The 13,729-nt window shown below is 44.6% G+C and overlaps 1 protein-coding gene across 1 annotated transcript in view; it reads right to left on the bottom strand.

The window, feature by feature from the left end:
• LOC119393360 (hemicentin-2) overlaps nt 1-13,729 on the bottom strand; it is a 66,239-nt gene that overhangs the window by 12,834 nt on the left and 39,676 nt on the right. Inside the window, exons 2-4 of the mRNA XM_049415874.1 lie at nt 12,738-12,821; nt 4,873-4,997; nt 1,671-1,944 (exon numbers count right to left, since the gene is read on the bottom strand). Coding sequence (XP_049271831.1) covers nt 1,671-1,944; nt 4,873-4,997; nt 12,738-12,744 — 406 coding nt within the window. The 5' untranslated portion in view covers nt 12,745-12,821. The remainder of the gene's footprint in view (nt 1-1,670; nt 1,945-4,872; nt 4,998-12,737; nt 12,822-13,729) is intronic.

The raw sequence follows: 13,729 nt of genomic DNA, 5'->3' as shown, positions 1-13,729 counted from the left end.
ATGCAACGAATGGCAAATGTCAGTGACTCGCGTAATGACTCCCGCTAGTTTTCCCGTCGTGCACTATATGCAAGTTTGCTTAAGAATTATCGAGATTGTCTTTGAGAATTAGGACGCCTGTACGCCCACCTTGAAGTAAACTGCAACTAGGAGTGTTGGCAGCGGTTTCTTTCGTATACGTAAGCCATCCGTCTATTGTGAAATCAACGCTGGTAGTGTGTATCGTTCCACTTGCCTATCCTAGTTTTATTCCTGATCCTAAATGAAAACCACGCACTGATCAAAAGTGCTTGATCGAATCACGCAATCACGGCAAGCCTGATTTAGTATAATTTCGCTGTTTCTGCATGACTATCGCCGCTATATATCTTGCAAAAAACGATTTCCTCGCTGCGTTTCTGTAAACTGTGAAGGAAGGGTCTTTGCTTGCACGTCAGTGAAATGTGTACTACGTTTGCTAGTTTCGTACATATGTTTGCCGTTATGACGCTTGAGGGCTAAATCTTTGTAATTTTATGAAAAGGCGAAGCACATGAAAGCCATTTCGCAAGGACATTCTTGACGTAATATCGTAAAAGCCTCACTCAAAGGCCAGTAAATGGCACCAATAAGTGGCTTTCGCATGATCTCTCTAGTTTTAGATTGCCGAAAGTTATGGCAGCTTGTATAATGTTTTGTTTGTTTTGTCGCCTAGTGTCCGCACAGACGCTTCTTCTCTTTCATTATTTTACATTCCCTTTCCCAACCACAGGGTAGCAAACCGGAGACTTACTCTGGTTAACCTTCCTTTCGTTCCTCTATCTCTCTCTTTCTATCTAAGGTTTAATGGCTTAACGACTTACGCACAAAAAGCAAGTTATTGCTGACGTCACTCATGCTGTGCGTTCTCAACCACTCGACGGCATCGCGTGAAAAAATTAGTTACGTGTTGCCATCAGGGCACCTACGGAGAGGAAATAGTATCTTAATGTAGGCAGTGCCCACATACTTCATATAGTTAGGTATCCCTTACCCGCACTGGTGTTGCCAGAGGTGGGGGTCTCCTTTATGCAAGGAGCAACCCCCCCCTCTCCTCCAGCTCGAATTTTTTATTCTGGCATGTGTTTATGTATATACACGCACACATAAAAACGCACGCGCGAACATACATGCAGTATTGTCGCGCATGTTGCCAGTTCTCACATGTTGCCATCAGGGCACCTACGGAGAGGAAATAGTATCTTAATCTAGCCAATGCCCACATACTTCATATGGTTAGGTATGCCTTCGGTGTATATATCGTAATCATCACCCAGCACATGGAGTAGCATGTCGGGTGAATAGCCAGGCTAACATTTCCAGCTTTTCATTAAAGCATTTCTCTCTCTCACTCTCTTACCCGCATTGGCGTTGCCAAGGGGGGAGGGGAGTTTCTCCTTCATAGAACGAGCACACATTCCCCCTCCCTCCCCCCTATCCCCGGGATTTCTCAGTTTGGCACGTATATATATATATATATATATATATATATATATATATATATATATATATATATATATATATATATATATATATATATATATATACGCGCACATAAAAATGCACGCGCGAACATACAGTATAGTCGACCCCCCAACCCCCTCCCCCCCCCCCCCCTTCCCACCCCAGTTTCTGGCTCCGCCCCTGCTTACCAGTTACGACGAGCTTGAGCACTTTGGTCACCCTCCTGACGGAGTCGTCGTCGGCAAACTCTCGACACTCCCACAAGCCGTCGTCGGCTCGCGTCACCTGAGTGATGGTGAGCGCGGCAGTGCCGTCGCGTGAGATGTTCCACTGGCGACGGCTACCTGCGCCTCCCGAGCCCAGGTCGAGAACCACGGGGTGCCCATTACGCATCCACTGCACGCTGCCGCCGGGTGTTTCCAGGAAACATGGGATACTGAGGCTTTCGCCGGGGTTCACGACCTACGGACGCCGTGAGGTATAGAAGGAAAGTCCTCATCAAGAATCAAGGTGTTTCAGTATCGGCGCGTGAATGTAGCTATCTGCTTCGCTTCGGCATAGGGAAAATGTCATGGTTAGAAGAGAGAGGGAGAAAGAAGACAAAGGAAAGGCAGAGAGGCCAATCATGACAAAGAAAAAAACACTTCCGGAATCCAGTATGGCGGCGCTAGCGACGCGATGCGGACGTATCGAGGGTGACGTCACTGCCTTGACAGTGTATTTTTTATGTGTGTGTGTGGGGAGGGGAGGGTCATAATTTGCTAACACACACAAGAAGAATTGAATTCGGGCAAAAGTTAACAGAAGAAACAAAATAAGTGATGCATAGACAAAGATATAACAGCGTATATGACTAGGAATACGAAGCAGAGTGTGCGGATCACAGAAAAAAAAATACGAGGGTGATTCAAAAAGTCAGGGCCGTTTGGTCCCCAAAAAAAAAAAATATCCGCTAGTAAAAGTATTTACTGGCTGGTTTAGTTTAGCAGAAAAGTACTTCACTTTTCTACATAATCGCCGTTAAATTCTAAGCACTTTTCGTACCGCTGCACGAGTTTCTTTAGTCCCTCTGCACAGAAGTTCGCCGCCTGGGAATTCTTTGCTGTTTGAGTTGGTCGGTAGGCATTTTTAGTACCCACCTTGCACACACACTGTGATATCTAAGCTATTTAGTTACAATCGTGCGAATTGTAGTGCGGCTGACACGAGGAAATTCATCCAACAGACGACTGTCAGTCATCGGTCTAATCGCAATTCCCGGTCCACTTCTTGAACAGTTTCATTGGTCTGGATTCTGGCCCTTCCACTCCGCTCTTCGTCGTGCACATTTGTGCGTCCATTTGTGAAGTCTTGACACCATTTCATGACCTTTTCTTCGCTCACCACTTCATGCCCATAAACTAGGCACAACTCCACATAAATTTGAGAAGGTGATGATCCTTTTGCAAGCAAAAATCGAATTACAGCTCGCACTTCACAAGAGGCGCGAGCAACTATTTTCGCAGGCATTGTCGTTTGCATTCCCTTACAAGCAGACGACTGCTGAGTCAGAACAATAACGTCAGTACCTTCGCGAAGAATTAGCAGATGGCGCTGCACAAATAAATCTTCGTTCTGACGTGTGAATATTTAAATATTAGCACACGGCCCTTATTTTTTGAATAAGCCTCGTACGTGTATATATATATATATATATATATATATATATATATATATATATATATATATATATCTTTTAAAACGCTCTTTTTCTGTACCGCGCCATTTCCCCATTGATGTAACAGTGATCGTCTGATAGATCATGCGCTCATCGCACTGAAAATTGGATGTGTTGGCATAATTTGAAAGACGCGGATATCTATTAAGATAAGTTGGAAAACGCTTTAGGTGTGGTTAGAAGTTATACGAACTGTGCAAGCAGTAGTTTTAGCAACGTTATAACACATAAGTCGCGGTTTAGATAGAATGCATGCACGTGTAGTGTATACGCTCTGCAAATCTCGTCTTCCCTCTGCGTAAACGTCTCGAGCACATGTTTCGAGGTTCGTTTTGGTAAGTGCTCTCATGCTGCAGTTTTAGAATATCTCTCTCGTCACGGTCGACTTCCCTCCAGTTCACCACCCGCTTTGCCATCTTTCATACAACCTGCATTTTTTTTTACACTCGTAGGAGCAGTCTGGCGCGTGCTTTCTTGCGCAGTGTAGGATTATAAGAAAGGAACCTCGCCTTATCTTTTGTATCCGTTCTGTTCTGATTTCGCGTTTATTCTGTACATAAAGCTGCACTTGTCCTCAAATTCTGTAGCTGTTCTCTTTGAAGTGCCGGGTAACAGAACATCGCAGAAAAAATGTCGGTATTTTCTGACAGCAGGGTGTGCATGACAAGCGGCGTAGCTGCTATCATGGTACATACTACTACAACTGAAGTAGCTCATTTTCTGCTTGAACTATATGCGTGGTCTAGCGCGCGTGCCAGAAGCAGTGGTGCCACAGTTTGACGCCACATACTGGCACGCTTGTTGTGCAGCGGCCCCGGCAGCACGGATACCGAAAATGTAATAAAAGGTTATTTTCAATGCGTAACTCTGGTATCACTGTGCGCTATTAAAGTAGCAAAGGTGCTCTGCAAACATTTGAGGAAAAGTGAAATGCCTCTACGTTTGCGCATCTTATGGCGCTTATCGTTTTCCATAGAAGCGGAACCATGAGCATTGCAACCAGTTCAACACCTATTGCACTTGAATGGCCGAGCCTTCAGTGAGTCGGCAACTTGATAACATTGTGACTGCATCCCAGAAAAGTAGCACATCGCAAATATCATTCAGCCTCCGCAAGTAACTGGCACAGAAGCAGAGTCGCCGTTGTCTGACCCAAAGCAGAAAAATATAGGGCTTGGCCGAAAGTAAATTATGCAGTTTGTTTCATCTAAGCCATATACAAATCTCGCACTAGCTCTAATTATTATTTTACACATCATTTTGTAGGTGTTTGCGACCTGAAGTCTAAAAGTTCCGGTCGACGCTTTGAAGGCCTTTTCAAGTAGCACATGCGCTGTGCGCACATTCACAACGATAAAACACAGCCATCGCCACAGAGGGCTGCGAAGGCGTTGCTATTGTTCTTGCGGGCATGTACGAGCGATTATAGCTCTGGAAGGTGTTATCCTTTGTTGTGAACAGCAGTGATTGTGCGCATGTTGTGTTTTCTCTCTATTTCCTTCTAATCGTTCTAGTTTTATCGTCACCCACTTTCGAGTGTAGGGCACCAAGAATGATTTTTATCCCGTTTAACCGCTCTCTGTTTCTTTCACCTCAGCCTCTCTCTCTCTATCTCTCACTCCCTCATCTGTGCAGATTGCAAATACCTGCCTGTAGAATTTTTCTTGTCATACCTTCTCTGGTGGCTCGACGCTGTTTGCAGCCAAAGCCCCTGAGCCGGGCGCGGCTGTTGTCGATACCGAGAGGACGGTACAGATCACAGCGGTCAGCAGGGCTTCTGTAGCTCCTTGTGCTGATGCTGAAACCAAACATGAAAAACAAGCAAACAAAAACAACCAGAGCTGAGCTATTTTTAACATGAAAAACAACCAGTGTTGACACAAGCGAAAATCACAGTCAGGACTAAAATGAACTTTATCTTGCGCTCAAATCACTACACGCGTTTTATCAGTCAATAACAAAACCAGAGCTTCGGAATCAGGTCTCCGGAAGGTGTATCTCTTAAACGAAGTACCTGATGTTACCTAACACTAGAGCACGAAACAAAGTCATCAGACAAAAGTGCATGATATGCTTGCGTGAAGAAGTTTTGCGGTGAAACCCAAGCGTCCAAAAAAAAAAAAAGAAAGAGAAAGTGTGATGAGCTGATATTTGGATCACTCCTGATGATTTGAAAGTCCAGACTCACATAAGTGAAATGCGATTGGTGAAACCACGTTAGACACCCTTGCTGCGTGAGCGTTATAAGAAACTAGATGTGGTGCTACGCTAAATTGCTGCTACACAAGTTGATAATGGCTGTAATTTTTACTTAGTAAGCGCGCGTATGTAAGCTCATTGCGTTACTAACAAGCGGTATTGGCACGCTGGCGAGGTGATGGTAACGATAACGCTTTCTTGATAATGATAAAGCTTTCTTACAGCATTTTGGTCATTCATATCCTACGTGCGAATTGCGCCCACGGAACACAATCAAGAAGCATGTGCGATTGTCAAAACGTTGCCTTTTGCTGAGTAGATTACTTAACATCCAACCGTATGACACGTTCTTTATAACAGTCCAGTCCTACAAACCACCGGGAAAGAAAAGACGTCTCTTTTCTACTTCCCCGTATATTTTTATAGAACGGAGGCAACAGAAGCAGATGTGCCACATTGCCGTACCTCAGCTTTCGCAGCACACCAAAAAATTTTAGCGCTCAATATGGGAAACACTCTATAGTACTTTTTGCAGACTGGACAAAATATGAGCCAGATGTCAAGGAACCAAGGCTTGCGGAAGGGAGAGATCTCTCTAGTGTTTCAAAAGCAAAGCTAAAAAGAAAAACAAAAAAAGCAGCTTAGAAAGTAAGCGAGCAAAGTGAAAGTACCTCTCTTAGAAACTTTCCTCTTTAATGTGTTCTTACAGAAAACAGACCACGCATGTCATGCATGCTTTTCAAAATTTCTCCGGCGCGCCCTTCGCGTCTAGACAGCGCCCTTACACTCTAAACAGTAACGCTTTCTTGAGGCACGTGAAGGAGCATCGATACATCCGGGCCCTTAGTCACAAAAGTGAAAATTGTTTTACACGAGAAATATTTGTACGAGAAAGTTTTATCCAATTCCGATGCTGTGCACATCATTAAGGACGACGGCTGACCAATGGAAAAAAGCACTTGGCAACTGAAACCTTCATGAATTCAGCCCAATTGTTTAGATTCTCGAGTGTTTTGGGTTCAGCGGTGCGCTCTGATGCCGCCGATATTCACGGGGCTTTGTAACAATTTTCTCCGCAGACCAGTGCGATAACCGCTAAGCGCTTACGACAAATCGACGAAGACGGTCAAAAAACGAGCATTCAGTATTTGTTGCTACGCATACTTTGGATGTGTACATTGCACGATAACGAGGTCCACACGATGATCGCATACTCCGGAAAAACACATTCTACGCCCACACATGTCGAACGTGCAGTCATTATGTATAACCGCTTATCGGTTTTTCTTCGTCTGCGGCCGCACCAGGTACACGCCTGATATACAGCTGCAATGGCGAAGCGAATCAATAGCCGGCCTGCCTGTTTGCGCGCCATGGCTGGACTCGCCATCTCGCACGAAGGCACCAGCATGCGATGTCACGTGGGCTGGCCGGATAAGCGTGTCGCATCGGAGAAGCGAGCGCGCGAGCACGCACGCGATCGGAAGTCAGGCTCGCTACTGCCCAGTCCAGCGCAAATAAAGGAAGGAGAAATAGCAAGGGTGGGGTGGAGCGCTCAAGATGGCTTGTGATAGGACTCTAACGACTGGATTTGCATATCTCTGCCACGCGTCGTGCCGGCCGATATTGACGCGGAGCTCCTGCGTTTCTCCTTATCTGTGCCTCTTTTGGTCAGAAAATAAGCTTTGGCGGTGGAACGCAGGTAATGATATTTTCGTTGTCGCACACCTGCGTGACTGAAGATACAACGCTTCCTGTGCACGCGTTTGTTTTTAGGAACACTTTTCGAATACGAGTGGAAGTATAAAGCGAATCTTCTTATTCTTTCTTTCTTTTTTTGTTTTTTTTTTTTTTTTGCTGTTGACGAACAACAATGTTTATAGATCAGAGAATTAGCATTCTTCTGTCGAGTAGCGTTACCAACGTGCTTTTCTGGTATTGCACTCATGCTTTGGCTTTTAATGTTATGATTTTTATTTCGCGCTCATAGACGGGAGTAGCGTCCGCGCACGCGCACATGAAATGCGTGTGCGTACATGGACACACGTCAGTCACCCAAATCTTTAACTAGCGTGCGGGGGCTGTATTTTTTTTCTATGTGTCTTCGCCATGTGTCTGAATTAAGCTCCAAAATGTGGGAGAGCAAGTACATACCCATAGAGCACACGCCCACAAAACATCTTTTGGCGACTCCGTCGACTCCGTTTCATCCTATGGCGCTGACACTCGGAAAAGTCGCCGCTGCGCACGCTATAGTTAAAGAAAGATTTGGGCGACTGTGCGTGAACACGTTATGTACAGTGCTCGTCAAATTAAGCCCGAACAGCGGCAAGCCTTCGCAGTGGTATAGTCCGCGCCATGCAGTTATCACCATTGACAGGCGCGCGCAGCCGGTTTGACCGCACTGCGTATATGCGCGCCTGTCCATGGTGATAACTGGACGGCGCGCACTATACCACTGCGAAGGCTTGCCGCTGTTCGGGTTTCATTTGACGAGCACTGTACGTGTTACGTACGTGTGCGTGTACGTACCACGCCCACAGACAATCACATTTTGCTTAAACAAGACCATCAGGAGCATTTCTAATATTATTAGGTTGTATAAAACATCTCTCCCGACAAGAGGCCGGTCGGTCACCTGCATCGGCCTATCCTTGCTTATTCTGCAGAATGCTTTGTCTGACTTGTGACTCGCGACGAGGGAAAGGCAGGATACTCCATTAAAGTAGCTTTTAATGTCCGACAAAGAAAAGCTGAAAAGACAAGCGCACCATCTTGAATCGGCGGCTCACGTTATGGAGTCGTTGGAGCTTAAATAAAAGATGCCATTTGGTTCTGAGCACCTGTAGACTATAACACAGGTGGCAAGATTCCTGTTACAAGAAACCGACCGTTTGCCAACGTTTTCGAAAAGCTCTCTAGATGCTCGAGAAGATTTTCCTGTGCTTCTTAGAGAGACCAAAACAATTACAGCGGAATCGAGCTTTCTACTGTATATATTAAAGCCACCGCATTGTTAATTGCGCTTCAACATTTTAGAGAGTCTTGTAGGGATGGTGGGAGCTTGGGCTGTTCGCAAGTGATAAGCCGTCAGCCCCTTTGCAAGTGCGAAAAAAGAAAAAGACAAGAAAAGGCCAGTTTCCCGCGAGAATGTCATGTTTTCCACGAAAATGAAGACAGCCCGTAAACAAGGCGAGAGTGCCGGATTTCTGGGCATACTTTCGGGAGCTATGTACAGTTTCTCGCCCGTCGCGATGATGTCCATGGTGTGAATATATGTTTTGTGAACTCTTTTGCTGAGTGAACATGAGCTTGTATTGTAATATTGAGACGGAGTGCGCGAGCATTCGTCCATGTGGCTAGTTGATATAGTTTCGTGATTGTCTACTATACTTTGTGACGTCAGCTGTTGTTCAAGAGAAGAGGAGGAGCCGGCGCCAAACATAGGCACCAACCTCTAATGCACATAATGCAAAAATGCCCGACCAAAACCTCTCCACTAAGGAATGAGCTTTCCCGTTTGCTTATCTTACAGCCTAATCACTACGCATTAATTATTAACGAGGTTTGTGGCAGCAAACGCAACAGTATCCCTCCTGATAAACTAAGGCCGATTGCGGACACTGGTATTGCTGAGCACCTGCAAGTACCGCTGGTGCGCCCACATACTAACATCGCGTAACTACCACGACTTCGTGTCTTGTTAAAGGAGGATTCCGCAAAATCGTCGCATACCAAGAGCGAGATTGTAAAGGGAATACAGTGAAACGCAAAGTCAGCCACCGCCGCTACCACGTTTCTAATCGCAAAGCACGCAGTATGAACAAACTAAATGTTTCGGTGCTGTAATCACCGCAATGTAGTCGGATCTGCGAAGCTCACACTGTTGCTGAAGATTACCCGTGTTCGCATCGCGGAAAGTGCTGCCCCGAGACACGCTGCACAAGCTAACGGCATAATGAGTTCTGGAGCTTATGTTGAGGCAAACCAACGCCCGCAGCTATACAGTAGTCGGAGCAAAACAAGCACTACTGCATCACGCCGCCGCGGTTAGCACGCCGAAATTAGGGTTTTCCCCCTGCGATCTCTGATCGAGGCAAAACACCATTCCTGCTTGTTGAGAGTGCCTCGGAAATTGCATTTTGTTGTTGTTGTTGTTGTTGTCCTGGTGGCTTTTACTGCATAGCATGGCATTACGGCCTCAATTAGGGTCGAAAGGATGAGGCGCCAAGGATATATACTGGGTGCCTGTTCCCACCGAATGTTCCAGGATTGCCATCTGTGCTCCCTTTTGTGTTGGTAAAAGGGGCCTTCCGTTTTTTTTTTGTTTTTTTTTTTCAACTTGTGGTAATAAGCTCTGATTCTTCACGGTAAGGGCATAACTTTTATGGGAAAGCTCGAAATCAAAAGTGCGGCAGTCTTGTTCTTTACTTTATCTACTTTTATTGTCTACTCGCATACGACGGAATCAGTGTTAACTTTTGTCACATGTCTTGGACGAAGGGATACTGGTGCATAAGAAAAAAATAACAAAAGTACATTTTATAGTATGCATTTAATAAGAAGATGAAAATAATGAAGCATGCGCCTCTTGTCGCAGAATCTGAGCGAATAGCCTTCGAATTTATGCTTATTACAGTTGTCTCTAAAAGCAAATTTAACGTTTACTGTACAGCTCTAACGTCGACAGTTTACATTAATTAGCTGGAACAGACGAGCTGCGGACGTCCGCTCCTAAAGTCAGCAAAAAAATTATTATAAAAAATATTCGCGACCCCTGAAGTGAATTTTAACAGAAATATTGAACAGCTACAGTGACTGAGGTGTAAGCGAGAGGATAACTTCACACGCACATATTAAGTGCGTTAACGAGAGTTACTATTACATTTAGTGCGGCCTGGATCTACAATAACCTCATCAACATTTTTAAGCTTTTGAGTCCTTGGGGACTTTTTGATCGATGTTGCGAGTGACTGTGCTTTAAAAGAATCAGAAGGGAAATGTGGAAGAAGGGTGACAGGCAAAATTAATCAAACCTTTGCCAATAGGTGTTCTAACAGCTTGGAGGTGAACGAGGTGTGTTCTGTTTACTAACGACAAAGCTTAATTTCTTCACTAATTGTTGATAAGCGGTGGCGAAGCTCTCATTATACACCTAAACTCTTCTGTTTATAGATGACAAAATTTCAACGGCTCATTAAATTATAAGCAAATTGTGAGTGGAACGCCAGCGGCACTGTTTGCACGGCACGCAACGCAGCGGAGTCAAGTACTCAGAACAGTGTACAGGGATCACAAAGACAGCGACAACTTCTGACAAAGTCTACAAGAGCACGTGTCCTGCCAGACTCCTATCGCACAAATGAGGTGGGAAACTCAGACGACAGCCGAGGTGTTGAGCACAAAGAGGACGTAAAGTATGAGACTGCTGTCCAGCCCTGCCTTTGTGGTACTCCTGACAGGTGCGCTAGATTGAGTGCGGTAACAGGTGTCAATTAGAGGCCTCTCTGTCTTGTACGCGGCCGAAACGAAAGGCAGAGAAGCTGAGCTGAGCTCTTGAGCTAGAGAGTGAAACTATAGTGTCTTTTGCCACTCTCCCGTTGTGGCGTAACGTCGCTATATTGTGCTTGAACGAGAGAGCCGCGTGACAGAAGAAACTTCTGCCTTGAGGCCCTCTCGGACAATGGGGGGCAGCGCTGTCGGAATGTACTGCTGCTATAGTGGCTAGTATCCTCCTGCATTTGGCACTGACACCATTTCTCACAGGCAGTGATGCGCACGCCGGGACACTCCCTTCCGTGAGAGCGTTATCCGTCAGGAAAGAGAAGGAGCTTCCTGCCCAGCAGTTTCCTTTTATTGAAACATTGCAGCACCGAAGCTACGATATGTTAGATTTAGAAGTACAGTCGAAACCCTTTATAAGATACACTGATGTAAAAGACAAATGGGTATAAGAGGCACTAGTGTGCCTACATTGAAATAGGAGTTGATAAGAAAATGCATGCGTGGTACCCTGCTTATAAGATATACACCTCATATAAGAGACAAGAAATGCTCCCCGGTGCATGTCTCTTATAAAAGGGTTCAACTGTATAACTTAACAGCTGCTGTGGTCAGGGTAGCTGCTACGGAAGGCTTTTTCTTGCACTGTAGCTGAAATAAACATCTGTCGTTCCGCGATTGCACTACGACGTAAGCGCGTTAAGAAAAACCGAAACATGATTGATGAGAAGCATATCTGGTGGCTTATTTCGATCTTCCATTCGTATATGTCGCCTAGAATAGAAGGAAACGCGAACACTTTCACGAAGGGTGAACTCAAGTGTGTGTACGGATACGCTCAGTACAACAGCGGTATAATATGGTATAACAAAGCTACAAGCTAATCGAATATAGCAAAAGGGCACGTGCAGGTTATCTTGATTGCCACTGCATGTAAGAATTGTTTGTAAAGAGAGAAAGAAGGGGGAAGGGTGAGGAGATTATACGTTATGAATTCGACTTACATGTATAATAAAAACTAAACGCGACAATTGTCTAGCGCAACAGACAGCATGAATAACGTCGTGTTAAGGATGACCTGCTTTTGTTTTTGAGCAAACAGGCAAAAGCCAAACACGTTCGGGGAGTTTGAACGGTTTTTGCTGCTTAGAGTATCTTGCTAAGCGGAGTTTAATTCATAAACGGTATTGCCGATGGACAACGTACATAGTTCTACCTACAGAACTAGTATACTGAAGATTTAAACAGGCAATAGATAAAGAGAAAAAAAAAACTTTCATCTAGTTGTCGCTTTACTATTCTTTATATTAAATTATATATTAGTTTATATAACTAACGGATATCCTGAATTTTAATTTTGATACAATAAGAAACTTGTCATTTCAATAAGAAAAGGACACCCTAATATTAACACCGCCCTAATGGAAATGCAAAAGCACTTGGGATACAATCTGCTGCTCGGAGTACATTGCTAACCGAAGGTTACGTTAAGATCGAAACTGCCGATTAACAACCTAAGTAGGCACATAAATGACTCACGTATTAAGTAAAACAAAACTTTGCCTCATTTCTCGCAGTACTTGTATTATAGACCATATTAATTACTTTGCGTAGCTAACGGATATATGGTTGCGCTGTAGCCAGATACTCGCGTTGAGACATATAACGAAGGTGGTAAGCTAATGATCCCATAGGTAATTGCAAGCGGCTCCTAATGCTCACGCCACGAAGTTTCTCTCTCTCTCTCTCTCTCTCTCTAGATTATTCAATACAAATAAAAATATATGATACTAATAAGTACTGTAATAGCAAAGAAATCTACTATATTCGAACTCACTTGTCATGTCCTCCGAATCAAATTTGTTGGTGTTCAAGTTATTACCACCGTCGTAGCAGCCGAGCAGGTGGCTTCAGGCATTTCCTAAAAAAGAAAAAGAAAAATTAGAAACGCAGAAAAAACTATTTTATTCCTTCTTGATTAGAAAAAGGAACAGACTAATTTGAACACTTATTAGTTCAGGGTGTCTTGCAGGTTTAGCACAAGTTAAATGGAACAACTCTTGTCCTATGTGTACTTCCCTTCTGTGTTTTTACAGCGAAAGCTGTTATGACTTCACAACAACAGCCAGTTTTAATGGCGTAGTTGTCCGCCGCCGCCGGTGTCCGTAACCGCTATTGCGCGAAATAAAAAAACAAGAAAAAAAATTCCCAAGATTGGATGGGATTTAAACCCGAGCCCTTTGCGTGGCATTCGAGTATTCTACTACAACGCCACGCCGGTGCTTGAAACTCCGCAAAAGGACCATATACAGACGTCATGTTGGGCAAGGAATCATATTAACATATGTAATATATCGTGGTAGAAGAGTAAAATAACAACCAGTCGTCGCACAATGCGAAGTGCGCAACGAGTGTGTCCTTTAATGCTTCCAACCCATTACAAAGGGCTCAACCATAATTCTTAACCGCCATCAGCCACAACATCAACGAAGTACACATATTGCCTTACAGATGTATAGTGGGTACCACGCTCCTCCGCAGAATGACGAATAATGGCATAGTGGGTGCTTTCCTACTTACCAAAAATTATAATGATTTATGGTGTAGTGGGTACCTTGCAAGTGTGCTTGTATTACAAGTGTTGAAGATTGGGCGAGTTGGTTTGTCGTACTTGAACTGGTATAGCGCATTACGGGGAAGAAGAAACGGCCGAGCAGACCGACACAAGAGGACAGAGCGCTAGCAAAACGCTCTGTCCGCTCTGTCCTATTGTGTCGGTCTGCTCGGCCGTTTCTTCTTCCCCGTAATGCGCTATACCAGTTCAAGTGC

The sequence above is a fragment of the Rhipicephalus sanguineus genome, chromosome 5, assembly GCF_013339695.2.
Source record: "Rhipicephalus sanguineus isolate Rsan-2018 chromosome 5, BIME_Rsan_1.4, whole genome shotgun sequence".
Taxonomy (NCBI): Eukaryota; Metazoa; Arthropoda; class Arachnida; order Ixodida; family Ixodidae; genus Rhipicephalus; species Rhipicephalus sanguineus.
The sequence above is the reverse complement of the archived record's forward strand: the minus strand, read 5'-3'. Positions and strand labels throughout refer to the sequence as shown.